At 46.9% G+C, this 25,296-nt stretch overlaps 1 protein-coding gene across 4 annotated transcripts in view; it reads right to left on the reverse strand.

The window, feature by feature from the left end:
* The window catches only part of LOC147879503 (uncharacterized), a 222,604-nt gene that overhangs the window by 112,597 nt on the left and 84,711 nt on the right, over positions 1 to 25,296 (reverse strand). For all 4 annotated transcript variants that reach the window (XM_087371951.1, XM_087371950.1, XM_087371949.1 and 1 more), the window contains 2 exons: positions 11,226 to 11,360; positions 11,032 to 11,136 (listed from right to left, as the gene is read on the reverse strand). In XM_087371951.1, the coding sequence (XP_087228077.1) occupies positions 11,032 to 11,136; positions 11,226 to 11,360 (240 nt within the window). The remainder of the gene's footprint in view (positions 1 to 11,031; positions 11,137 to 11,225; positions 11,361 to 25,296) is intronic.

Here is a 25,296-nt window from a genome sequence, read left to right on the forward strand (position 1 = left end):
GGCTGAATCTGAGCCATGTCCCTCGAAAAACACCTGATGACCAGTAAGAGATAACCATGCAACTAATCCCTAGGTCATAAAGAAGGGTGCTCTATGAAATATGCAAAGTATCCTAGCAACATCCTACCAAAACATCCTCGCCTATCTGCACTCCAAGAGGCAATGCTTAACTGACTCAACTGCTATATGGCATCGAGGACATGTAGGGTCAGCCCCAAACTTGGATCTCCACAGGTTCTCTGCAATCCCTCCGTGAATACAAAGCCAAAAGAAAAGAGCGATTGTTCTATTCCTGAGAGATTTCCAGAGCCTCCTCCAAAAGTTTCTGCACATCTGCAGTAATCTGAAAATTATCCCAATTAGGAGCTCTGAAGAGCCTCCAACCTCTACTGTTGAGCTGGAATCTCCTGGCATTTTTGACTGTTTAACGAAAGAAGGGGATGCTCTTCTCTCGATGCCCTTCATCAATCCACTCCCACTCCCTAGGGTCCCACTGCAACAATGACCTAATGGGGAACCATCGTATAACTAGAGTCTCCAAGACCCGAGTGCCAGAAAAACCCACTGAATCCCTGTCCCACTCCATATAACCTACAATCCTGACAGCTGAAAGGAAACCACCAAAAAAATATCCTCTGAAGATCTGTGAAGTCTACCTCCCTACTGAACCTCAAAGACAAGGGCATCCTCCCGTGCATCCCGCAAGGCTATAACTTGTAGAGGAATACCCGTCCTTGTGAAAGCACCCAACCAAGTGGACTCTGTGATCAGCATGTCATTTGTATCCATCCACTCTCCTAGTATGGCTGCATCTATCTGCTGAATCTTGACTGCACTCCTTCTGAGGTGGCTAACTAATAAGAGTATCGGATCCTCTGGACGCAACCTGAAGGCTTTCGAGGCTCCCACCATGGAGGCAGGTCCCCTCTCCTACCTAGAACACTGCATATAATGTGACGCTCCAAGTGATCTGCCATGCTCATCCAATATACAATCATTCCACATGATAGGCTGCTTGTCTATTTCTTCGCGAGAGGAGGGTGAAAATCTCCCAAGAGTGCCTTTGAAGCTGTCCCAAGCTTTCAAAATGGCAGCCATGAGAGGGGAAGAGGGAGATATGAGATGGGCCGAAGTAAAGATCCATCTCGAACTGTCCATCCAATCTCCCCCAAGAGAAGGTGTACAGAACTGAATGCTATATAAGAAAAAATCTTTCCAAGGCTCATGTCCAGGCATCAATTCTCTCACCACCATCTTACATAGCAAGGCCATACACTGCAAGTCCGTGCTCTCCCCAATACGGGAGCGAACTGCTATGCTGGAGAGATGCCCACCCCAACCTGGCATCCTAGATACCTGATGGAAACACCCCTCTATATCAAAGTGAGCCCAATGTCTGTCCCCCAATCTGGAGTGTCCTTATCACAAATCCAAAAGCCATTGGATTTGTTCCAGTTTATATAAGCCCATGCTACAAAGCAAAACAAATCCAAAGCTGTCCTGAAAGAGGTGAGTGTCCGTGGCGTGGCATCCAAAAAAACTGCCGTGTCACTACCAGCTCACTATTCAACAACTCCTCCTCCTGCCTCAACAGAAGCCTCAGCGCAATAATATCAGCTTGAGCTCTAATATAGATGCTAATAGCTTCAGCCACAAATAAAAGGAGAAAGGGGCCTAAGGGACATCCCTGTCGAGATGATCTGGTAATCTGAAACCTCTCCCCTGACTCCACCAATAAGAACATGACTATGGGCTGATCTATAAAGAGCGGACACCCCTTTGATCCATGCATCTGAAAATTGAAAGCGAACAAGGGTTCCCTCTAGAAAGCCCCAATCTACCTTGTTAAAGTCCAGGAGTAGAGGCTAGCCTTGTGCATGGCCCCATCAGAAGCCTCCCAGAATAAGAAGATGTTATCAAAGATGCTTCTACCATGCACAAAGCTCGTCTGCGTATCATGTATAAGATCTGGAAGAAAGGGCTGCAAATGTAGGCGATGCGGCACAACTCCGAGGCCATGAACGTTTCAACTGACAACCCTCGTCGACGAGAGGAAGAGGTCGGATGAAAAATTCTACCCGTCCTAGTAACGGAGACAACCCTCTCCTGGGAAAAATTCCTCCTATCAAGAGGAGGGAAATCAAAACTGGGGAAAGCACTCCCACACCTGTTGAAGGGGAATCGCTATCCAAAGGGATCCCAATAACCTGCTCCCCAAAAGTAGAGGGTACAAACTCCTCCCCTAACTCAAACTCTACCAAGTTTGCCAGAACTTTGAAGGAATTCCTATGTGATGAGCCTGGTCCCGCCGGTCTGCGGCGGAGGATCCCTGCAGATGGTGAAGTAGAAGTGATAACCCCCTTGCCCCTATCAAGAGGTGAAATAAGAGGAGCAGAGGAGGAGGGGGGCTGCTGAAGTGGAGGGTCCGGAGACTGAGCAATAACATGGGGGTCAACATTGACTCCCTCCACAGGTGGTAGCTCCTCCTGATAACCAACTAAGAGGCAGGGGCAACCACATCAGCACTAGGAACCAAGACAGGGATGATTCCTACCTGTAAGGATGAAGGGTCCGTGGTGCCAAGAGTACCCTCCTGAAGTGGAGGGGGAACACCAACTCTGACTGGCACCCAACGGGGGACGATAGGAGCACGATGTGCTAAGCGTCCTGGTTGCGTTGAAGAAGAGGGTCTAGGACGAGAGGCTGTAGCCGAATGACATGGGTGAGAGGTGAAAGGTCCAGTAGCGCGAGAAGAAGTGGTAGGACGTGCAATATGTGCCGCTTGGTGGTGCGATGAGGCGCTGCACCCGTGGACCCTTTGGGTCTTTTCTTTTTCCTTGGGCAATCTTTGGCAAAGTGCCCAGGAGTCCTGCAAATCCTACACTGGTCCTGTCTCCCAGCGATCTCGACTCTCTACCTAAAGAATGAGCCATCTGGACGCTGAAGCATGATGTGGTCATCCATGATGTTAGGGTTCGATACAATGACCCTAACATGTGGCATCCCATCTGATCGAACTACCTCAGCTGCTGAAGAAGGCATACCAGGTAGAGTGGGGATCTCAGTGACCAACCCGAAAGCGGCTCCAATGGATGATAAGAGTCAATGGTAAACCTGAGGGAAGCCGGGGAATCTGATGAAGAGTGAAGTGACCCGGCTATCCTCCTCCATAGGATCGAATCCCAACGTGAATAACATCAAAAAAATCCTCCTGTAGCTCAGTGCCAAGGGACTGGCCTCGAGCATTGTACCTGCTGCGTTCGGAGAATCAAAAACCACCTAGAAGAAGCCTTGACCAAGCAGATGAACATCTGTGAGGAGCTGTGCAAGGTCTCCAGGTAAAGTTGGGAGCATCTAGCAATCCCTGGCCTATAATATGGAAGGGTGGGACCCATGGATGCGAGCAAAGAGTGAAGTGGAATTGTCCTACTCTATGTCTTTTTTCAGTTGCTGCAACTCATCTTTTGAAAACGTAATTGTTTTCGTGGCCGATGAAAGCAGTACAATGACCCTAACACGCGGCATCCCATCTGATCGAACTACCTCAGTTGCTGAAGAAGGCATACCAAGTAGAGTAGGGATCTCAGTGACCAATCCGAAAGCGGCTCCAATGGATGATAAGAGTCGATGGTAAACCTAAGGGAAGCCGGGGAATCTGATGAAGAGTGAAGTGACCCGGCTATCCTCCTCCACAGGATCAAATCCCAACGTGAAGAACATAAAAAAAATCCTCCTGTAGCTCAATGCCAAGGGACTAGCCTCAAGCATTGTACCTGCTACATCCGGAGAATCAAAAACCACCTAGAAGAAGCCTTGACCAAGCAGATGAAGATCTATGAGGTGCTGTGCAAGGTCTCCAAGTAAAGTTGGAAGCATCCAGTCCCTGGCCTGTAATCTGGAAGGGTGGGACCCATGGATGCAAGCAAAGAGTGAATTGGAATTCTCCTACTCTGTGTCTTTTTTCAGTTGCTACAACTCATCTTTTGAAAACGTGATTGTTTTCGCGGCCGATGAAAGCGGACGAGGATTGGTTGAACAATGGTCCATCGCCAATTGCGGTGGGAAGGCCGACTCGAACAAAATGACACTCCGTCCTCTCTAGAAAATTATGCCAGAAAGAAGAAACCCAAGAGGGACGCAGGAGCGCACAAGGCAAAGGAGGCGGTGGTAGACGGAGGTAAGGGGGGGCTGAGGGAAGCGGGGGAGAAACAAAGAAAGAAAGATATATTAATGTCTGCAGAAGGCCTCGAATGTGATCCAGGGTGGAGTGTTGTCTCCGAAATCCTACCTTCTCAAGTGCCCGCTGGCTGTAGCCCTTTGTGTGGCTGTTGATCTCCCTCTCTAGTACCGACCCATATATCTTAGCCATGGGATCACCTACCTTGTATATCAGTACTATGGTGGTGGTGCTCTAGGTAGGTGGGAAGCCATGACATACGGCATGGTTAAACAGTTGTGCTAAGATCGGTGTCAAGATCTCTTGCCCATGCACAAAATGCTCAGAGCGTAGTCCCTCATGATCTGGTGATCGTCAGTTATGAAGCCGGAGAAAGGCAGCTCGCACATTCTGTGGAGTAAACAAATGACATGTGGTGGGTCTAGGCATAGAGGAAATATCAAGTAGTGCCTAACTTGGGACATCATATAGAAAACAAGCATATGTGTTCCAAACTGCGGGATCTGTGATGGGAATGGGTGACTTCCCTTCTGATAAGAGCCCCCACACCGTAGTAGGATCTCCTCCGCGAAAGGAACTGATCACCTCATCCATCTTGCGCATGAGGAAAGCCCGCTTCTTATGCCATGTCACTAGGCGTAAGATCCGATGTGCCTCTGGTGAAGTCAAAATGTCCCGATGCTATCTCACGTGTAAGGTGGGCTCTCATCTCTATGCACTCATTATCAAACAAGGGATTCTGGGGCATCCTCCCATCTGAAACACGTGCAGATCGTGTCGTGGGAAAGGATCTGGAGGCAACATTATGTATCACCGATATAAGAGTGTCTAATGCATGTGCGAGATCCATCCCATTGCTAAGTAGTATTGGAAGCTCAAAAGCCAAGTCATTCACGCACGCCGGGTCAAGAGCACGGTCAAAATGGATCTGAACACGAGTGGGTGGTGGGGGATTCCTCCTCATTGTGGCTGGCGTGGTGACCGATATACAGAAGTAAGATATGAGTGGTCGGCTCCGAGTAGAGGAGGCGGCACAGTAAAATCATGTATCCGTAGGGCCAGTGCTAGTGGACCGAGTAGGTAGTCTACTGTACTACTCCCCCCTCCATGTGGGAAACAAGTGAGTCCGCTAGATGATGGCCGTCTTCGGAGACCGCTATATATGATCAAGTCATGTATAGCCCCAGCTCGAGTAAATGTCTTCCATATGCTGTCACTGGTGCATCTACATCTGCCGACTCCCTCACAATCCCCAACTCTGCTGCATCTCTCTCCAGTACTATGAGGAAATCCTTATCGAAATCTAACAAGCCCATTTGTTTGTTCCCAGTACATGCATTGAGGTGACCGAGGAGAGTGTCCCCGTGTCTGGAGAACTCTGTGATATCGTCATGAATAGTCTCATACGAACTCTGCCCATCATTGGTGACCTCACGCATAAGATGGTGTGTCTAGGGGAAAGCAACATACTGCAATGAAGGTCGGCTGTGTGTCTAGTAACTGGACCTGAATCCACATGTGCCGTGCATGCTCCTCCCTTCATACCATAGAGAGGAGTGGCCTCAGATGTGATCTGAAGAGAACAGCCACACCTCCGAATCCTCGTACCCCACTATCCCTCCTCAGCTCCCTCCTGTGTGCAATTTCGCATGTGTATCCTTTCAGTATGGGTAGACTCCCATGTGTATCTTGTCACTATGGGAGGGTGGCCGGGAGAGGAGGCTGAAGGGGTGGGGGAGGGGGAGGGTGGTCGGAAGAGGAGGCTGAAGGGGGCGGGGAGGGGGAGGGGGAGGGGGAGGGGGAGGGGGGTTGGGAGAGGGAGCTGAAGGGGACGGGGTGGGGGAGAGGGATGAAGAGTGGGCGGGGGAAGAGGGATGGCGGAGGCAGGGGAGGGAGCGGGTAGGAGAGACAAGAGGGGAGAGGGGGAGATGACGGGGGAGGGGGAGGGAAAAAGAGGGCGGGATAGGGGGCTGAGAGGAGGGGGAGGGGCTGGCTGAGAGGGGAAGGGGGGGCTGGAGGGAGAAGGGAGGGCAGCTAGAGCGGGGAGGAGCATACTACCACTTTTGAAGATGAATAGCTATCAAATGCAAATAGTAAGCCTTATTTGAGTATGGCCCTTGCCCTTCCCATTCCCTTCTATTTGGTTCACAGCCTTCCCCTCAGGATTTAACATTAGATTTCACAGCTCTATTCACAGCATTGATTGGCATTGCAAGGATAAAGCTTGTCATTTGCAGTGTGGATCAAGGAGATGCAATAGAATCTCCTGAGGAAGTGGACACGTCATATGTGGGCAGCAGGATTTAGAAAGGAGCATCTTTTCCTTTGAATTTTCCTGCTCCAGCATTAAGGAAAGGCTTGATAAGCTCACCCTCCTCAAGCAAGCTTTCTTTACTTGCGTAAGCGGCAATGGAAATTGCAATCACAATCAATAATTTACAACATTCTATACCATGTGTTTATTGGTAGATTGGATGTCTGTGGTGACAAGGAAATGTATCAAGCCTATGCATCGGAAGCCTTGACTGCTGTCACAGGTTTCAGTACAGAAACCATTCAATTGATTCTGCAAGCCACTAAAGCAGGCGATCTAAAAGCACCATGGTGAACACATCACATATGTTTGCTCTTGTAAGATACATATAACCACATTGGAAGCCTTTCCTATCACAGTTTTCAGTGCAGAAGTCATTCAAGTGATTCTGCAAGCCACTAAGGCAGACAATTTAAATCACCATGGTGAAGACATCAAGATACATATAACTAGAGCAGAAATAGAGGCCAATGTACAAGGCAAAAAGGAACCAAACGAAAAACTAGAACATGGAGCCCATGAAGAGGAGTCCAGAAAGAAAGAAAGAAAAAAATAAAGTTTATTAAAGTCTTCGGAAGACCGATGGGTCTATGAGACTGTGAGAAACCTGATACAAACAAGCTAAAAGGGTGGAGCTACTAAATGAGCATCAACACCATACTACATGCTACATAGCCATAAGGACATTAATATGGAGTCATCTCCCCATCACCACGATCATCATATTTCATCAAAGTACAAAGCAAAATCCGGCCCAACGTCATGGATGACCTATTGACCGGCAGGACAGTGGTAGTATAATGTCATAGATAGACTATTGTCGACTATCTATGGGGGCACTGTTCGGTGTGATCTCATGTCAAAGGCTCTGCATTGAACTAGGGCTACGGTGACCCCTGTCAGTCGCGCTCCAACGCTGAATATGGAATGGATGTCTCCAAGTGTAATTTGTGTGTCCGTCCTCTTTCGGATATGTCGAGCTGCTGCCTCCGGGTCCCATCCGTGTCACAGCCCCGCGGTGATAACTTGTGTGGTCCGTCGCGGCGGGAGAAACTCTGTATGCGAAATTGAGGAGAGCCCATGAGAAAATCACAAGGAACATCCCTAGCAAGCATATGAGGACCCCATGAGGTACAAGCTTAAGACAAAGCACTTTGAGCACATAAAGATCCCACACATGAACATGAGACAAAAAATTACTATGTACAAGAGGCAAAACCATGATATTCACAAAGCACATAATATGCCTCTCAACTTAAGCCTTGCTCAGCAAACCCAACATGATGATCCAAGTACATGGACGAAGAAAGCAGGCTCCACAAAAGCCAAAGATAGTGCTGCAAGCCTTGTAAGATCAAATGAAGCACCCTTGCATGGGCAAAATTGGCCAATGGGAGGGACTACCACCAAAAACACCTAGATTAGCTGAAGTAAAGTCTACAGGAAGGAGTAAAGGTGACCAAAGCACGGGGGAGAAAGAATATCAAGAGAGAAATGTATTCAAAGAGGAGGCATGTTATGAAGAGTATTGTGAGTGCAAGGTATGTCTCAAGAGGTTAGAGCTATGATCTCACCTTCTGATATTGTTTTGTTATTATTCACTGCATCCATGCTCATTCCATTGCATTACATATTTTTACTTGTGAGTGCAAGGTATGTCTCAAGAGGTTAGAGCTATGATCTCACCTTCTTATATTGTTTTGTTATTATTCACTGCATCCATGCTCATTCCATTGCATTACATATTTTTACTTAAGTGCATGGTGCATTTTTCAATGTGTATCTTCCATTCATACCATAACGGACCACACATACATTGCTCGACAACCATTAGTGCTCTATCACAGGCTTTATGCCATTGCAGTCTCATACATTGCCGACCCCCTCTTAGGCTTGACATCTCTACCAGCTTTAAATGATGATCATAGTGCCTCCAGCCGCCATCTTCTCCATGAGCTTAGAGATTTCTCTTTATGTATTGGTATCACAATGATTAAGGCTACTTTTGTAATCGTCACGGGTGTTGATGTCTACTTAAAGGCTCCACCCTTTCAGCTCTTGTATCAAGCTCTTTCAGTCTTATAGACCCTTCGTTTTTTTGAAAACTTCCATAAACTCTCTTTCTTTATTTCATGTCATGTTTTGTCATTTGCTCTATGCTCGTCTTATTCCATTACATCATTTTAGAGTAGTGATAAGGTGATTTGTCATTTGCTCTATGCTCATCTTATTCCATTCCTCTCCTTTCTACTGTGGGATAATCTTTAAAAGATTATAATCCACCTACCTCAAAGAAATGTAGCATAGCTTGCAAATTCAAGAACCAGAATTTTGGATGATAAAATTGTATGCAAGAAAAGTTCCTAGTAGCCTTAGATAGATGAAGCAATCGACATCCAACCATCGTTGAAGACTCGAGAGACAGGAGGAGTTCGAGGATCGGGAGAAGTAGCAATACTATACAGATCATCGCTCATTGGGCGGTGATATCAAATGCCTTTCAATGAGGAACTCTGGAAGGTCTCCAACCTCTACTACTGAGCTGGACTCTCCTGGCATTACTGACCGTGTAGCAAAATAAGGGGATGCTCTTCTCTCGATGCCCTGCGTCAATCCACTCCCACTCTCCAGGGTCCCACTGCAAATACCTAAGGGGAACTCCCCCGTAGAGCCAAAGTCTCCAAGATCCGGTGAAGAGAAGCCGGGGATCTGGGTCAAGGAACCACTCTGAATCTAATCCCTGCACCAAAAGACCTACAACCCTGATAGGCTGAAAGGCAGACTCAAGCAAGATGTCCTCTGTGGACCTGAACAATCTGCCACCATCATGCACACCAAAAACCAATGCATCCTCATGTGCATCTCAAAAGGCCAAAACCTGAAGAGGAACACCCCCTCTCGTAAAAGCACCTGCCCAAGTGGACTAAGTGAGTGGCATACCATCTGTGTCTACCCAATTCGCTGGGAGGGCTGCCTCAATCTGCAAGATCCTCCCTGCACTCCCTCTGAGATGTCCTGTCAACTGAGATTTGGTCTCCTCTGAAAGCCTGCTGAAAGCTTTCCATGACCCCAATGATGAGGCAAGTCCCCTCTCCCATCTGGACCACTGCATGTAGAGTGAAGCACCAAGTGGTCAGCCAAGATCATCCAATATACTATCATTCCACATGACCGGTTGCCTATCAATCTCTTCAAGAGAGGAAGAGGGAATCCTCCGAAGAGTGCTCCTGAAGTTGGCCCATGCTTTCAGGATGGCAACCATGAGAGGGAACGAAGGAAACCTGAGGTATGTTGCGGTGAAAATCCATCTAATATTGCCCATCCAGTCTCCTCCTGAAGAAGATGTGCACGTTTGTATGCTGCTAAAAAAATGCCTTCCACAGCTCCTGTCCTGGCATAAGTCCCCACACCACCATCTTGCAGAGTAAAGCTCTGCACTGTAAATCTGGATCAATAATATGGAGACCCCCTTCCTGTGTAGGAAGGATGAGGGTCTCCCAAGCCACCCTGGCTAAAGCATCTACTGTGTGCCATCAAGCCCACTCCAAAAAAATTTTTCGATCGGTCTCCTGAGATGAATGATGCAATCCCTAGAACGGTACCAGCAAGAACAAACAAACCAGGCCATGGCCAAGAGGACCTGGTTGACCACCACAACTCTAGAGGCAAGATCCAGTTTGGCTGAGCTCCAAAAAAGGAGCTTCCTCCTGATGCTCTCCAACATGGGAGCAAACTGCTGCATCGTGGAAGAAATATCCAAGCCGACCTAGCAGCCCAAATATCTGATTGGCACACCCCTCTGAACCCAAGTGAATCCTATGTCAAGCCCCTAACCTGGAGTGTCCTTGTCACTGATCCAAAAGCCATTGGATTTATGCCAATTTATCCGCGCCCCCACCGCCAAGCAAAATAAATCCAATGCTGTCCTGAAAGAAGTGAGCATTTGTGGTGTAGCATCCAAGTAAACTGCCATGTCATCTGCCAACTCACTGTCAAGTAGCTCCTCTTCCCGTCTGATGGGAAGTCTCAGCCCAAAGACGTCAGCTTGAGATCTAATACAGGTACTCATAGCTTCAACCATGAACAAAAAAAGAAAAGGAGCGACGGGGCATCCCTCATGGACTCTTTCATAATTCGTTTTAGAGAAGTATATTATTTGCAAGTAAAAACATGCTAGATGAATCTAAAGCATTATCTGAAAAAGGGTTATGATCATCGAATGTAAAGTGGAATCAAATCACTATACGATTTATGCGAGGGCTCCATTGTTCCCCATTTTGATAGAATGAATACAGCTTCACGTCCAAATGAATTTCTTTATTCTTATGGCCCTTTTGAAATTCTGTTGCATCTGACATAAACCAAAAAAATCAACTTTCACACTGGCAGGATAAAAGGTTGCTGAATCCCTTTCTGAAAGTACCTGCTCTATATGATGTCAAAAGATAGAAATGGAATTACTCACAACCCAATCTTTCCAGAACAGACAGCTCTCACTTCTAAATTGTGCGGTTGCCAGCAATAAAAAGGAAATCCTTGCCTTTCCTCCATATGCGCAAAGCCGGTCCATCATCATATTCTCAAATTTGTCAACATGGGATTGAGCAGCATCCATCCGCAACATCAATGCATTAACTCTCTCTATCTGAAACAAAAAAATCAGAAGTCACTATCTCAATATGACTTTTGAGCCACAAATTTTGCATAGCGTCATTTCTTGAATCCAATGTGCACCTCTCGTAAAAGGCATTTTGAGTGCTCTTCTTCGACACATCTTGCACTGTCTCTCAGCCTCCTGAGATCCTTTTCATAGAATGAAGTCAATTTATCCTCCTCAATTTTCAGCTTTGTGATATCAAGAGTAAGTTCCTGAAGAAAAGTGCAGAAATATCATGAAAAACAAGCATAAAATAGATCATGAGTTTCCGGTTGAAAGTTATCCTTTTCATAGGTTTAAGTCAAGCTATCCTCCTTAAATTTCAGCTTTTGTGATATCAAGAGTGAGTTTCTGAAGCAAAAGTGCAGGAATATCATGCAAAGCAAGTTATCATGTTCGTAGAATGAAATCAAGTTATCCTTTTTGTAGAGTTATCCTCCTTAGTTTTCAGCTTTATGATATCAAGAGTAAGTTCCTGAAGCAAAAGTGTCGGAATATCATGCAAAACAAGCATTAAAATAGATCATAAGTTTCCATTACAGTTGCAGGTTGTTCAGCATTCTTGAATTTCTGCTGCAGAAACACATCAACGATGTGATGACCACAATAAAGGTAGATACTCCTTTAATACGTGCCTACACAGCATCCTGTTTAACACTCTGTTGATGAACATGTTTAGCGAGCTTGAGATCATTCACAGTGCTGGAAACAACATTATCTCCAATAACTTGACCTGAATATACAAACACTCTTGACTTCAAATACTTATAGCTGAGATATTCAAAAGTCCAATGCTTTTGACAAAGCAACCATGTTGATCCTTCATTTATTCAATCCGAGTAGATGTTACCAGAATGGAGGACCTACCACGATTCATTTCACTCCTCGACTCCATGGTGGAGAGATCCTACAATAATAGCGGGTAGAGTATCTTGGTCTTCAGGACAATGCTTTGCTTGTAGACACTTGGGACATCTTGCAACATTTTTTCCAAGGAGTAGTCAGACTCGTCTTGCGCTAGTACATCAGGAGACAAGGAGGTGCTTCACAGAAGGGCTCCCAGTAGGGAGGACAACAGTAGAGACAACAAAAACAGCAAAGGATCTAGCAGCCAGGGCAGGGACCAGAGACAGCAGTAGAGTCCCCGTGGTGGTGAGGGAGGGGGTTGGCAGAACCTACATAGGAGATCAGAGAGAGAGAGAGAGAGAGAGAGAGGGCTACCAGAAGAGAGACAAAGAGGAGAAGTGGACAAGCTCAGCGCAAGAGTGCACGGACCATAGACAGCAGTAGCAGAGGCCCCATGATGAGGGAGGGTCTTGGCAGAACCCGCACAGGAGGTTAGAAAGAAAATTCTGCTAAAGACCAATTGGTCTATGAGACTGATAGAAAACCTGATACAATGAGCAAAAGGGTGGAGCTACTAGGCGAGCATCCTAACCCATGCTAGAAAACTGTGTAGACATAGTCAATAATATCATCGTACATGTCACCATAATCTGATCCAATACAATACAATACAATGCCTAGGAAAGCGTCAAGATACACCCGATGACGGACGAGGCAGTGTAGGCAATAAGCTCGTGATAGATCGCTATTTGCTATTTGGATGAGTAGTCCGTCACCCTCCTAGCAACTACCCGATGCTTGACCAGTACCATAATAACCCTAATCGGCCACCCTAGGTCTGAAAAAAGAAGAAATGTCATTGAGTGTGATCTGTGCGTCTGTCCTCTGTCGAGTGTGCCGAATCTTGATCTCAGGGCCTCTGTCTCTCCTGCTATCTGTAGCCGGGGGGGCAACATGCTCTACCTGGAAGAACTCTGTGAACATACTTTGAGATGGGCTAGGCAAGGCCCCCTGCTCCTGTCTCCATGATCTGATGAGACGCTCTCCATGTCAGACTGCCTCATGGATGAAAGCTACCAGACATCTTTGATCTAGGTGTGAGAGCAGTCTGGAGAGGCCATCAAATCGGTATCTAAAAAGGAAGTGGTATCCCACGGATCTCATAGTAGACGGTGCAACGGAAGATAAATTGCTCCTCTGACTCCACCCTCTCTCTGGGGATCCCCTCTGCTCACCCACTCTCGATACAGAATCAGTGCAATGACACATGGAACTGTCCAAGGGCAATCCTAACTGAATGTGGTTGTTGGATCTGGGTGTACCTTGGTGGCATAATGAAACCCTCATCAGAGATGTGCAGGCAGTGGTCCCAATAGAAACTGGGCTTCATAGGAAGCTCTGTCTATGCTAACCAAAACCTGAATGTGTGTAGCTATTATAAGAGATCCTCCCAGATGATCAGGAGTTTAAACTCGTTGCCCCGAATTGGGACAAACGGAGCATCAATGCTATACTGGAAGGGTGGCAACCTATCTATATGGAAACCCAGTCTCTCAAACCATCTGCATATGTGCGCGTACCAGCATCTCTGATTCAACCTAAGCTGGTAATGCCATAGAAGATGCTAATGCTTGTCTATATGGATACCAAGTCTCTCAAACCATCTGCATGTGTGCGCGTACTAGCATCTCTGATCACCCTAAGCTGCGAACACCATAGAAGATGCTAATGCCAACCAAGGTAGCCTGTGTCGCCCTTGGTACAGGAGCCATAAGCGTGCACACGGTATAGATACGTGATAGTCTGGAATGCCGCATCTAACTGCAGTGGAGATGCTCCAAACTGAGCCTGAATGATCTGACGAGGAACAGATGGTTTATTGCTTATCATTCGTGATAACAAGAGAACCTGTAATCTCTCCACTCGAGTCCACTCTGTGTCAGAGAGGTCTGGTCCCCAGCAAGTGCTGCCATACATGCCCGGTAGGTCAGACTTAGAAGTCGAAAAGGAGAACCTTGGTCTTCCAGTCTTGAAAATGCAAGTGGAAGCACTATCTCTGGAGTCGGGCAACGGAGGCTTAGCCTCTACTCAGGCAGGCCTGCATCGCCAGTCTCATCGTGAAGACAGGTCCAGAGAACACAACCCCCATGTAAGTGTATGATGAGACAATCTCAACTAGTGCCCCATCAAATGTAAACTACTCCGTGTATATGCAACCGCTCTGGAGGTGTTGAAGATCATAACCTTGGTTTTACCAAGGTTGACCTTCAAGTCATGGGACTTGCAAAAAGCCAATATTGCATCTAGATGCCTCTGGAGCTCCTCAGCACGGACGAGGATAGGAGTACCACATCATCAGCATACAAAAGAATATGGAGCAAGTGGCCGGTGAGAGAACAACAAGCTCCTCCTAAGGTCCTCATAAAGGACTCAAGCTTATCTACATAAAGGCCAAACAAGGTCGGTGAGAGCGGGCAAATCTTTGACCCCAATGGTGCTCATGATCTCATCTGTCCATTCACCCCCTATCCAAACTATGCCGGAAACCCACTCGTAAAGGGCCATAACAGCCCAAACTATCTTCTAGCCATAGCCCAGCTCCTGCAACCCCCTAATGAGACGTGCTGGTAGTACTGTATCGAAGGCTTTGCGGAAATCCACAAAGAAGCAATAGACCCTCTACCTCCGTGCTGTGGCCTCCTCTATGACACGCTTGAGTGTTAGTATGTGGTCCATGGTCCCACCCGGTCACGCCGAAAGCCTGCTTGCCCATTTGCTTTGAGCCCCTGCATCTCTACATAGCGACGACTGACCTCCATATCCAGTACTAAAGCATATATCTTGGACATGACATGCCTTATCATAATGGTCTTGTAGTTACCTAGATTCATGGGATCCCCTGCCTTGTGGATAGGTGTGATAGTGTTGAGGATCCGAGTGTGTGGGAAACCGAGACAAACTCCTTCATTAAATAGCTTTGCTAGGATAGGAGCTAGGATATCAATCCCGTATGCAACAAACTCGGTGCAAAAACCCTCATGATCCTTTGCTCGGCCATTCTGAAGCTTCATGACCGCGTCTTTGACGCCCCCCCTTACTAAATAGAGTGCAAGAAATCAATCGTGGTGTGTGTGAGAGATCAAGAGTGGGCTGGTTGGGGTTATCATATAGAGTGCGGGCGTAGTAGTGCCAAACATGAGTATCTTTGAGTGGTGAGGGGGACCGCCATTCAAGAAACCATCGGCAAAAGTCTTTTGGAATTATTACTGAATAGGATGTTCAGTAATTGCTCCACGTTTCGGCGGCAAACAAAGTTTCATTTCTTCTGGCGAGCTAGATGGTGATACTCGCGTAACGTGTCGGGTTCGCTTGGTAGGCCATGTTGGGATTCGAATCGGAGTTGTCGGTGAAGAACCTTATACTCGTCATCATCGTACCAACTATTACATGGCATGGATCCTAGAGGTGGTGGACAGTTATAGCGTGTGGTGTGCGGGAAGGCGTGAAGGGCAGCCTCGTGCAGTAATCGACTAATCAAAGCGGCCCAGTCCTCTAGGAGAGGTATGTGGTCAATATAAGTCAATAGAGTGTAGGGTCCTGCAGAATATCTTGGTGAGAGGTTGTGATCGAAATGTATGTTGTGATAGGTAGTGTAAGTGGATGGTGTGTACGTGGTATAGCAAGGTGGGGAGTGGTGATATTTAAAAAGAGATTTATATGATCAGCTCCGGGTGGAGGTGGTGAAACAGAGAAGTCTGTGATGTGTGATGTGAAGGCACGGGATCCCAAGATATAATCAACCATGCTAGATGCCCCTCCATGTGGAAAGCAAGTGAAGCCACTAGAGGAGGGCCATCGTTCAAGACCATTATAGAGAATGAGATCCTCTCGAAAGTCTAGCAGTGGCATCCTCTCAAAAATCTAGCAGTGGCACCTGACGTGCTCGTCCTTGTGTTGAAGTCCCCCATTAGGAGAACATCACCACCACGGCTCAAAAAATCCTAGATATCCTAATGGAGGGGTGTGTGGTGATGTCTCAGCCTCCTCCTGTACTGCCTGGCAAAATGTGATGTCTCTGGTGGAAAGTAATAGATCTCTATGAAGAGATATCGGCTAGTCATGCGTCATAGTCGGATACAAAAAAACCTGGAGTGTGGATCACCCCAATAAGAGATTATCTATATAGGACTACCATCCCTGATCCCAGTATCCACCTGTATCCCTCGTCTCCTCCCTTAGGCCAACTCCCAATTGTATCCACTACCAACCACCAGTATGGGGCGCTTTGGGCTCTGATGTGTCTATGTGTAGACGACTATGTCTTGTCCTATGTAGGACTCCAAGAAATTCCCAAGCTCGAACATTACAATTCCAAATGGTGCAAGCAAGGGTCTCAGTACGTGCGTCTCATAAAGCCCGCCTTCCTATGTGGGAGAGCGGTCAGGTGATTGGCACGGCCCAATGATGAGACGTCCATCCCGCACTACTGCCCATTTCCCCTCCTTGCGAGCCGCATTCTGCAGTTGCAAGAGAGCACATCTCTCCAGCTGGTTCACCCGACTGAGCCTCGACTTAGACCGGTTGCCTCCTTTTCAGTACAGCCTCGACGCTCCACCATCTCCCCTCTCCCCCACTGACCAGGAGGTCAACCGGCTCATTCGAGCAGATCTGCTCCAGCTCCACACCTGGCGGACATGGTTTCTTCACTCCGAGCTTCCTGTGAAACTCGACTTCTACCGCCGACACTGCCTCCAGATCTCACAGGAGGGCTTCATCACACCTCCGGGTTACACACAGCTTCATCTACCACATGCGCTCCGGATCTCCCTCGGTCAGTTTAGGGTCTCGTCACACCGATTACGGATCGAGAGCGGACGCGCAGAGGGTATCCCACGAGAGGACCGCCTTTGCCCACTTTGCGACTTGCAGGAGATCGAGTCGGAGGAGCACTTTGCTTTCAGATGTCCTATCTATTATGCCATTCGAGGCCGATACCACTGCCTCTTCCGCAACGGATTCGGCTCCCTCCCACACATGCTATAGTTCCCGGATCAAAGATGCCTAGCCGCTTTCTTACATGAGATGACTCGCCACCGAGATACCTCTCTCCGAGCACGGCGACACGAGTAGCACACACAACGTGAGGACACCCAGCGGCCTATCACTGACTTCTTTCAGTCACAGGATACCTCTTCTCAGTCTAGCCGACGACGCGTACGTGAGCGAGAGCCAGAGCCACGACAGCTGCGTCAGCGGACAGACTCACACATCCAGGTCCATGACATCTCGTCTCTGCTCTCTGCCCGCCCCACCAGGGTTACCGTTGCCCTCATCCACAGGGCCACCCGTCGCCCCCGACGACCGAGCTCGACTAGGCCGCGTGACGTCAGAGGCCAATCATCTATCGCAGGGTTTTTTCCGACCTCCCATTTGACGGCCCCTCTATGATTGGTCTCTGACGATCACCACCTGCACTATCTCCCCCCTCTACCCCATTTTTGGTGCCCCCCCCCTTCTTCTTTGTATCATCTGGAGGTAGACACATATTTTTTGTATCAGGACTCGACACACAGTCCTTCATAACCTCTTTTTTGTAGAAACGGTTGGTTGGCCCGTTTTGAGACCACCACCGTGAAGGATTAGAAAGAATGAGAGCCAAAGAGTGTGAGAGCTAGAGAGAGTGAGAGAGTCAAGAGCTTGGAAGCTGTAGATGCTCAATAGAGTGTGTGAAAGAGTACAACTCAAAGTAGTGTAGATAAGGTTTTGTCATAGTGACAAAACCTTAGTAGTCACTAACCATAGTTAGTGAACTAACTGCAGTTAGGGGGAAAAACCTCTAAATGAGGGAAAAGTGCCCCTAACTAACTTATTATATTACATTGGTCACTGCTGAATTATAGATATAATTCCAACACCCCCCTGCAGTGCCAATGTCATGTACAAGGCTGATCAATCACCAAATGGATATAAGTTCAGGGCACTGCGAAATGCCTCAAACTTCTCACGTGGTAGTGCTTTGGTGAAGATATCTGCAACATTGTCATGTGTGGACACAAAGATCATACTGATCTCTCCTGCATGTAACTTCTCTCTGACGTAATGATAGTGAACCTCAATGTGCTTCGTGCGAGCATGAAACACTGGATTCTTTGCCACTGCAATGGCACTCTGACTATCAGTGAGAATTGGAGAAGGACCCTCCAAAGACAGATAAAGATCAGCAAATAAACGTCTCAGCCAGACACATTCCACTGTTGCTGTGAAAGCTGCCCTGTACTCAGCTTCACATGATGAGGTAGCCACTGTAGATTGTTTCTTGCTTAGCCATGAAATGCAAGATTTTCCCAAAAAGAAACAATTGCCACTAGTGGACTGCCTAGTGTCATAATCACCAGCCCAATCTGAATCACTGTAGGCATGCATCTGTAAGTCACCCCCCCTGGGAAATAGTAAGCCAAAAGACTTGGTGCCTTGCAAATAACGGAAGATGCGCTTAACTGCCTGCCAATGCATAGTTTTAGGGCTGTGCATATACCTGCTCACCTGAGATACTGCAAACTGAATATCAGGCCTAGTATTGCAGAGATATATGAGGCATCCAACAGCTTGACTGTAAAGTGTGGCATCAACTGATTCTCCTGCATCATGCATTGTAAGTTTCAGCCCTGGTTCCATAGGAGTAGATATGGGCTTACACTCTTGCATGTTAAATCTGTCCAAAAGTTTCTGAACATACTTGGACTGAGACATAACAGTGCCACGTCTCTCATGAGAGAACTGGATCCCCAAATAAAAATGAAGCAGCCCCAAATCTGACATATCAAAGTGGGTCTGCAAATCAGTTTTGAAATCTGCAATTTTGTCGTCATTGGACCCTGTGAGCAGTAAGTCATCAACATAAAGAAGGATGACTAATATTTCCCCCCCATCCATCTTGATGTAGAGGGTGCTCTCAGTAGGACTATTGTGCAGCCCCTTGCTGGTCAAAAAGGCATGTATTTTGGCATACCATGCACGAGGGGCCTGTTTCAGCCCATATAAAGCTTTATTAAGCTTGCAGACTTGAAGTGCATTTGCTGTAATTTCAAAACCCGGAGGTGGTTTGACATACACCTCTTCCAGCAAGTCCCCATTTAAGAAGGCTGTTTTGATGTCCAACTGATGAACATTCCACTCAAAATGTGCAGCCATTGCAATTATTGATCGGATGGTGGTCATCCGGGATGTAGGAGCAAAAGTCTCCTCATAATCTATGCCCTTTTTTTGAGCATAGCCTTTAGCAACCAGCCTGGCTTTATATCTGTCAATGGAGCCATCTGGCTTCCGTTTGACTTTAAATACCCATCGGGTTCCAATAGCATGTTTACCCGGTGGCAAGTCCACAACATCCCAAGTCTGATTTTTGGCAATGGACTGCAACTCATCGTGCATGGCATTCATCCAATGCACATTACCTTGTGCCTCTTCAAATGTGGCAGGCTCCTCTTCATCAAGGAGAGTACCTGCATATGCTGATTCCACTGAATTAGCACCTTCCATGTGCCTTGCTGCACTGCGAGTCCTGCCAGGTAACGGGGCATCAAGTTTACTCTCCCGGAGAGTCTGCAACAGCCAGTTTGGGACTGTTTTGGCTGCATGTATGTCTGCAATTTCTTGCTGTACAACTTGTTCCACTTCCTGTGGAGGAGGCATGACATCCCGTGGCGGAACTGAAGCATTTGAAGGTTGCTGTAAATTCTGATGTGGATCAGAAAAATCAGCAGGGGAACCCAATGCAATGGGTAGCAACCCTTGAAATACATCTTCTGAAGGTGAAGGCATTTGAAAATCAGCCTGAGTGTAAGCTGAATTTTCAGAAAATATCACATCTCTACTTACAATGATTTTGCGTGTAGCAGGATTGTAGAGACGATACCCCTTGCTTTCTGCACTGTATCCAACAAATATGCATTTGATGGCTTTATCTGACAATTTGTGCCTAAATTCAACTGGCACATGTGCATAGGCAAGGCATCCAAAGACTCGGAAGTGATCCACTGAAGGCTTCCTGTCATTCCAGACCTCAAAAGGTGTTTTTGTTTTTAAAGCCTTAGTGGGAGCCCTGTTCAAAATGTAATTGGCACACATCAAACCCTCTAACCAGAATTTATGAGGCATGTGTTTGCTTTTCAGCATACATCTGTCCATCTCCATGAGGGTTCTACACTAGAAATTGCAGCCAGAAAGGGGTAAAAATGTCAAAAGCCCCAAATCTGCAATTTTAAAACAAAAGCCCCAAATTTCAGATGAATCTGCAATTTTGCTCTTGTGATAGCTTCAAAATTGCCCAATGATTGCAATGGCTTCAATCTGCAAAATGCCCCAAATGTTCTTGCAGAATACTTAGCCAAACAATGGCTGTCTGCAAACTCAGCCTGCCAAAAATCAAAGATGACCAGCCAAGAGACACCTGCAAATCTTTTGTCCAGAACCAAGAAGAATTGCTGCTGTACTGTACTGAGATTCAGTACAGATTGTACTGAATAGTGTACGGAAGTGCCGTACAGATTGTACGGCACTGTACGGGAAGTGCCGTACAGGTACGGTGACCACGACAGATACCGTACGGTATCTGTCCACGGTGTACGGCGCTGCAGATGACAGATACAGCAAAAAGCAAATGCAGTACAGGTACCAACAGTACAGGTCGACGGCGCTGTACGTCGACGGCGGAATCGTACGGCGATGTCTGAGCGGCAGGCGACAGGATCGTACGGCGATGTACGGGAGCTCCGAGCTGTACGGCGTACGGCGAGGTACGGTTGCAGGTACGGAAACTCAGAGCTGTACGGCGAACGGCAGTCTTAGAAATCCGTACAGTCGTACGGACTGTACGGTCAGATTTGCTGAGGCTGAAAGTCGAGGCAATGGTTGAAGCTGGAGGGAGCAAGGAGCACCATGCTCTGATACCAAATGAAGGATTAGAAAGAATGAGAGCCAAAGAGTGTGAGAGCTAGAGAGAGTGAGAGAGTCAAGAGCTTGGAAGCTGTAGATGCTCAATAGAGTGTGTGAAAGAGTACAACTCAAAGTAGTGTAGATAAGGTTTTGTCATAGTGACAAAACCTTAGTAGTCACTAACCATAGTTAGTGAACTAACTGCAGTTAGGGGGAAAAACCTCTAAATGAGGGAAAAGTGCCCCTAACTAACTTATTATATTACATTGGTCACTGCTGAATTATAGATATAATTCCAACACACCGTTATGCTCATTGTATCAGTTCTCTTTAGTCTCATAGACCTTCACGGTCTCCCGAAGACTTTAATAAACAAACAAACTTTCTTTCTTTCTCCTCTATCTGCAAAGGAGTCAAGTCCTCATCCATAGATATAGTAGGCTGAGCCCATAGAGCCAATCTACGACGCAAAGCTGCCAAGCGTGCCTAAGTGTCAAGGCCCTCTAGAGGTCCTGATCGGGATAGTTTTCAGATTTCTAGACAGGTGCTGGAAAACTTTTGGAGGAGGCTCTAAAAATCCCTCAAAAATATTTTGGCTTTCTACTCATGGAGGGATTGCAATGAGGAGATCCAGGTTTAGTACTGACGCTACTTGTCCTCAATGCCACGCAGCAGTTGAGTCAGTTCGGCGTTGCCTTTGGGATAGCAGACAGGCGAGGACGATTTGGAAGGGTGTTTGCCACGATTCTTTGCATATTTCATAAAGCACCCTTCTTCATGACTTGGGGATCAGTGAAATGGCTATCTCTTACTGGCCCTCATGAGTTTTTCGAGGGACATGACTCAAAGTCAGCCTTCATTATACAACGACAGTCTGTGTAGTCATGCTCTCTCTAGGATGTTCCCTTCACTCCTTTCAGAGCTGCTCATGCCTCGGTAGACACATCTTGGGAGATTCTGGCTAGCATTGCAGCTTGGCATATTTGGAGGGCCAGATGTACAGAGGCGATGGAGGGTTCACAAGTTCACCCTTCCCAATCTATGGCTAGTATATGGACTAATACTATACATTCACTGATGGCCATCTGGGCGAGCATGCAAGGATCCTCCAGAGCAGTTACAGCCAAGAGAGACACTTCTTTAGAGTTTGGAGAGGATCTCCATTCTTCTCCGAGTCTTCTTTAGGGTTGAGGTGGCCTTTTCAGCCTCCACCTTGGATTTTTGTTAGCTCCTTTTGAGCTGTTTTTTTTCCTCATGCATGACATGATGTACTCCCACATTTGAACTTGCTCTCGCGGCTTTCATTCATTCTTAATGAAGTAATCTTTTTGAAAATAAAAAAGAAAGGGATGTCCCTTGGCGCCTCTTATACATGCGGAGGCTATGAGCTTCTTTCTAAGAGACAAGGCACGGGCATGCATGGCATTAGAATGCCCATTGAAGCTTTGAAAGAGCTTCTTGGTGATGCAGAGTCTGCAGACTATACGGCAGCGTATCTTGACGGAGGGGTAGACAACTCCAGGGCATTGTTTCAGCCATGGAGGTGATTTGCCTCGCTTCAAGAGCTCTTATTAACTAGCACAAGTCTTATGAGACTTGGTTTAGTGATTCACCACACCTAGACTGGGACTGCACGGAAATGTTTTGCCTCACTTCGGAAGCTCTCATTAACTAGCACAAGTCCTACGAGACTTGGGTCATTGATTCACCACATAGACTGGGGACCACATGGAGATTATACTTGGGTGCCTAGAGGGTTTGCAACGCAATATCTAGGACGTCATGTAGGGTTGGACATCGAGTCATTCAAAGCAACAGTCTCAGTACCACTTCTAAGCATTCAGAGGACGCTCTTGCATTCGATCTCGTTCAAGCTATCCTTGGTAGGTGGACTCGTGGTTACCAACTAGGTTTTGCTTGCTACTATGTGGTACATGACCTCTTGTTGGTCCTTTTCTAGATCTTGCATCTGGCAAGTGAAGGAACTCATCTGAAACTTCATTTGGTCAGGAGGGGATGATGACTCAGCTATAGTCAATATAATATTGCAAAGTGTAGTGATGACAAAGAGCAACTTTACCCATAGCAAAGAAGAAAGCCTGGGCACATAAGTGAATGAAAGTATAGGAAGATGGATCTTAGGATGTTATTGCAACCATGAGAAGAGACATCCCACAATAGAGGTGCTAACATACGTAGAGAAGTTGGTCACTGAGCACCAAATGAGGATATTAAGAAAACTCAACAAAGGCTTTCAATTTAAGTCAAGGATGGATTGGGAACTTACAATCCATAGGAGGTCTAGGCATTGTATACCCAAAGTGCCAATGTGGAGCGTTGCTCAGAAAGTTCATTATTAGAGGCATACCTCCTGGCAATGAGCCATGGAAGGAGCTACTCCTTCACATTCTTCATGAGATCTGGCCATAGTTGGGAGGTCCTTGGGAGCCTAGTACTAGTTGGATTTTCTTCTAGGACGAGGGCTACCTACTTGGTAGGAGCTCAAAGGTGAGATTCGCAGAGCTATTCACAAGGCTGGGGGTGCAGTGCAAGAGACTTTTTTAGAGGCATCTCACGTCTTTTGCAGAGAAGAGGTGATCGCCCCTCATTTTCAATGACCTTATCAGATGTGCGTCCAGAGACAAAATTGCGCAGAGACGCGACTTTTTTTGGGGAGGTTTTGCTCGGACACGGCCGGTACAGTGCAATTGGTTCTCTTTCACAAAGTTGCTCCCACTTGAATAGAGATAGAGAGTTCAAGGACATAGAGGAGATTCAGAAAGCCGTCTCTGAGGTCTCGAGAGCATCAGTTCCCCCCTATGAAATTACTTCATTAAGTATGAATGAAAACCGCGAGAGCAAGCTCAAATGCGGAAGTACATCATGCAATGCATGAGGAAAAAAACAGCTTGAAAGGAGCTAATAAAAACCAAGGCGGAGGCTGAAAATGCCACCTCAACCCCAAGGGAGACTCAGAGAAGAAAGGAGATCCTCTCCAAACTCTAAAGAAAGTAACTCTCCTGGCAGTGGCTGCTCTAGAGGATCCCTGCATGCTCGCCCATATGGCCGTCAGAGTGTATACTGTGTCGGTCCAAATGCTGGCCATAGCTTGGGAAGGGTAAACCTAGATACCCTCCATCGCCTCTGTACACCTGGCTCTCCAAATATGCAAAGCTACAATGCTAGCCAAAATCTCCCAAGAGGTGTCTACTGAGGCAGTAGCAGCTCTGAAAGGAGTGAAGGGAACATCCTGGAGGAAACAAGACTCCACTGAGTGTCGCTGTACAATGAGAGCTCGAGCTGGATCCTGTCCCTCAAAAAACACCTGAGGGCAAGTAAGAGATAACCAAGCTACTGAACCCTAGGTCATATAGAAAGGTGATGTATGAAAGATACTAAAAATCCTAGCAACACCTTTCCACATCGTCCTCACCTGTCTGCACTCCCAAAGGCAATGTTGTACGGACTCAACTGCAACATAGCAACGAGGAGAAGTAGGGTCAGTCCCGAACGTACATCTCCACAGGTTCACTGCAATCCCTCAATGAATAGAAAGCCAAAAGAAAAGAGTGATCTTTCTATTCCTAAGGGATTTCGAGAGCCTACGCCAAAAGTTTCTCCGCACAACTCCGGAAATCTGAAAACTATCCCAATGAGGGGCTCTGGAGGGCCTCCAACCTCTACTACTGAGCTGAAATCTCCGGGCATTTATGACTGTGTAGCGAAAGAGGACTCCAAGTTCACGTCAATAATATTGAGACCTCCTTCTCCTGTGGGGAGAATGAGGGTCTCCCAAGCCACCTTGGCTACAACATCTGAGATGCCAACTAAACCGCTCCATAGGTCTCATGAGCTGAGCGATACAACCTCTAGACCTGCACCAACATGAGCAAATGAACCAGGTAGTGGCCAATAATACCTGGTTCACAACCACAACTCTGGATGCTAGGTCAAGTCTGACAGAACTCCAAAAGATGAGTTTCCTCCTGATACTCTCTAACACGGGAGCAAACTGTTGTGCGGAAGAGATACCCACCCCAACCTGGCATCCCAGATATCTGACGGAAACACCCCTCTGAATCCATGTGAACCCTATGTCATTCCCCCAGACTGAAGTGTCCTTATCATCACTGATCCAAAAGCCATTGGATTTGTTCCAATTAATGTGTGCACCTGCCGCAATGCAAAATAAATCCAACACCGTACTAAATGAAGTCGGTGTCTGTGAAGTGGCATCCCAAGAAACAGCCGTATCATTCGCTAACTCACTGTCTAAGAGCTCATTCTCCTGCCTCAAAGGAAGGTTGAGCCCTACAATACCAGCTTGAGCTCTAATGTAATAGCTCATAGCTTCAGCCACAAATAAGA

This window comes from Dipteris shenzhenensis, chromosome 33 (genome assembly GCF_047967505.1).
Source record: "Dipteris shenzhenensis isolate YYH24624 ecotype China chromosome 33, Dip_SZ_1.0, whole genome shotgun sequence".
In the NCBI taxonomy this organism is placed as follows: Eukaryota; Viridiplantae; Streptophyta; class Polypodiopsida; order Gleicheniales; family Dipteridaceae; genus Dipteris; species Dipteris shenzhenensis.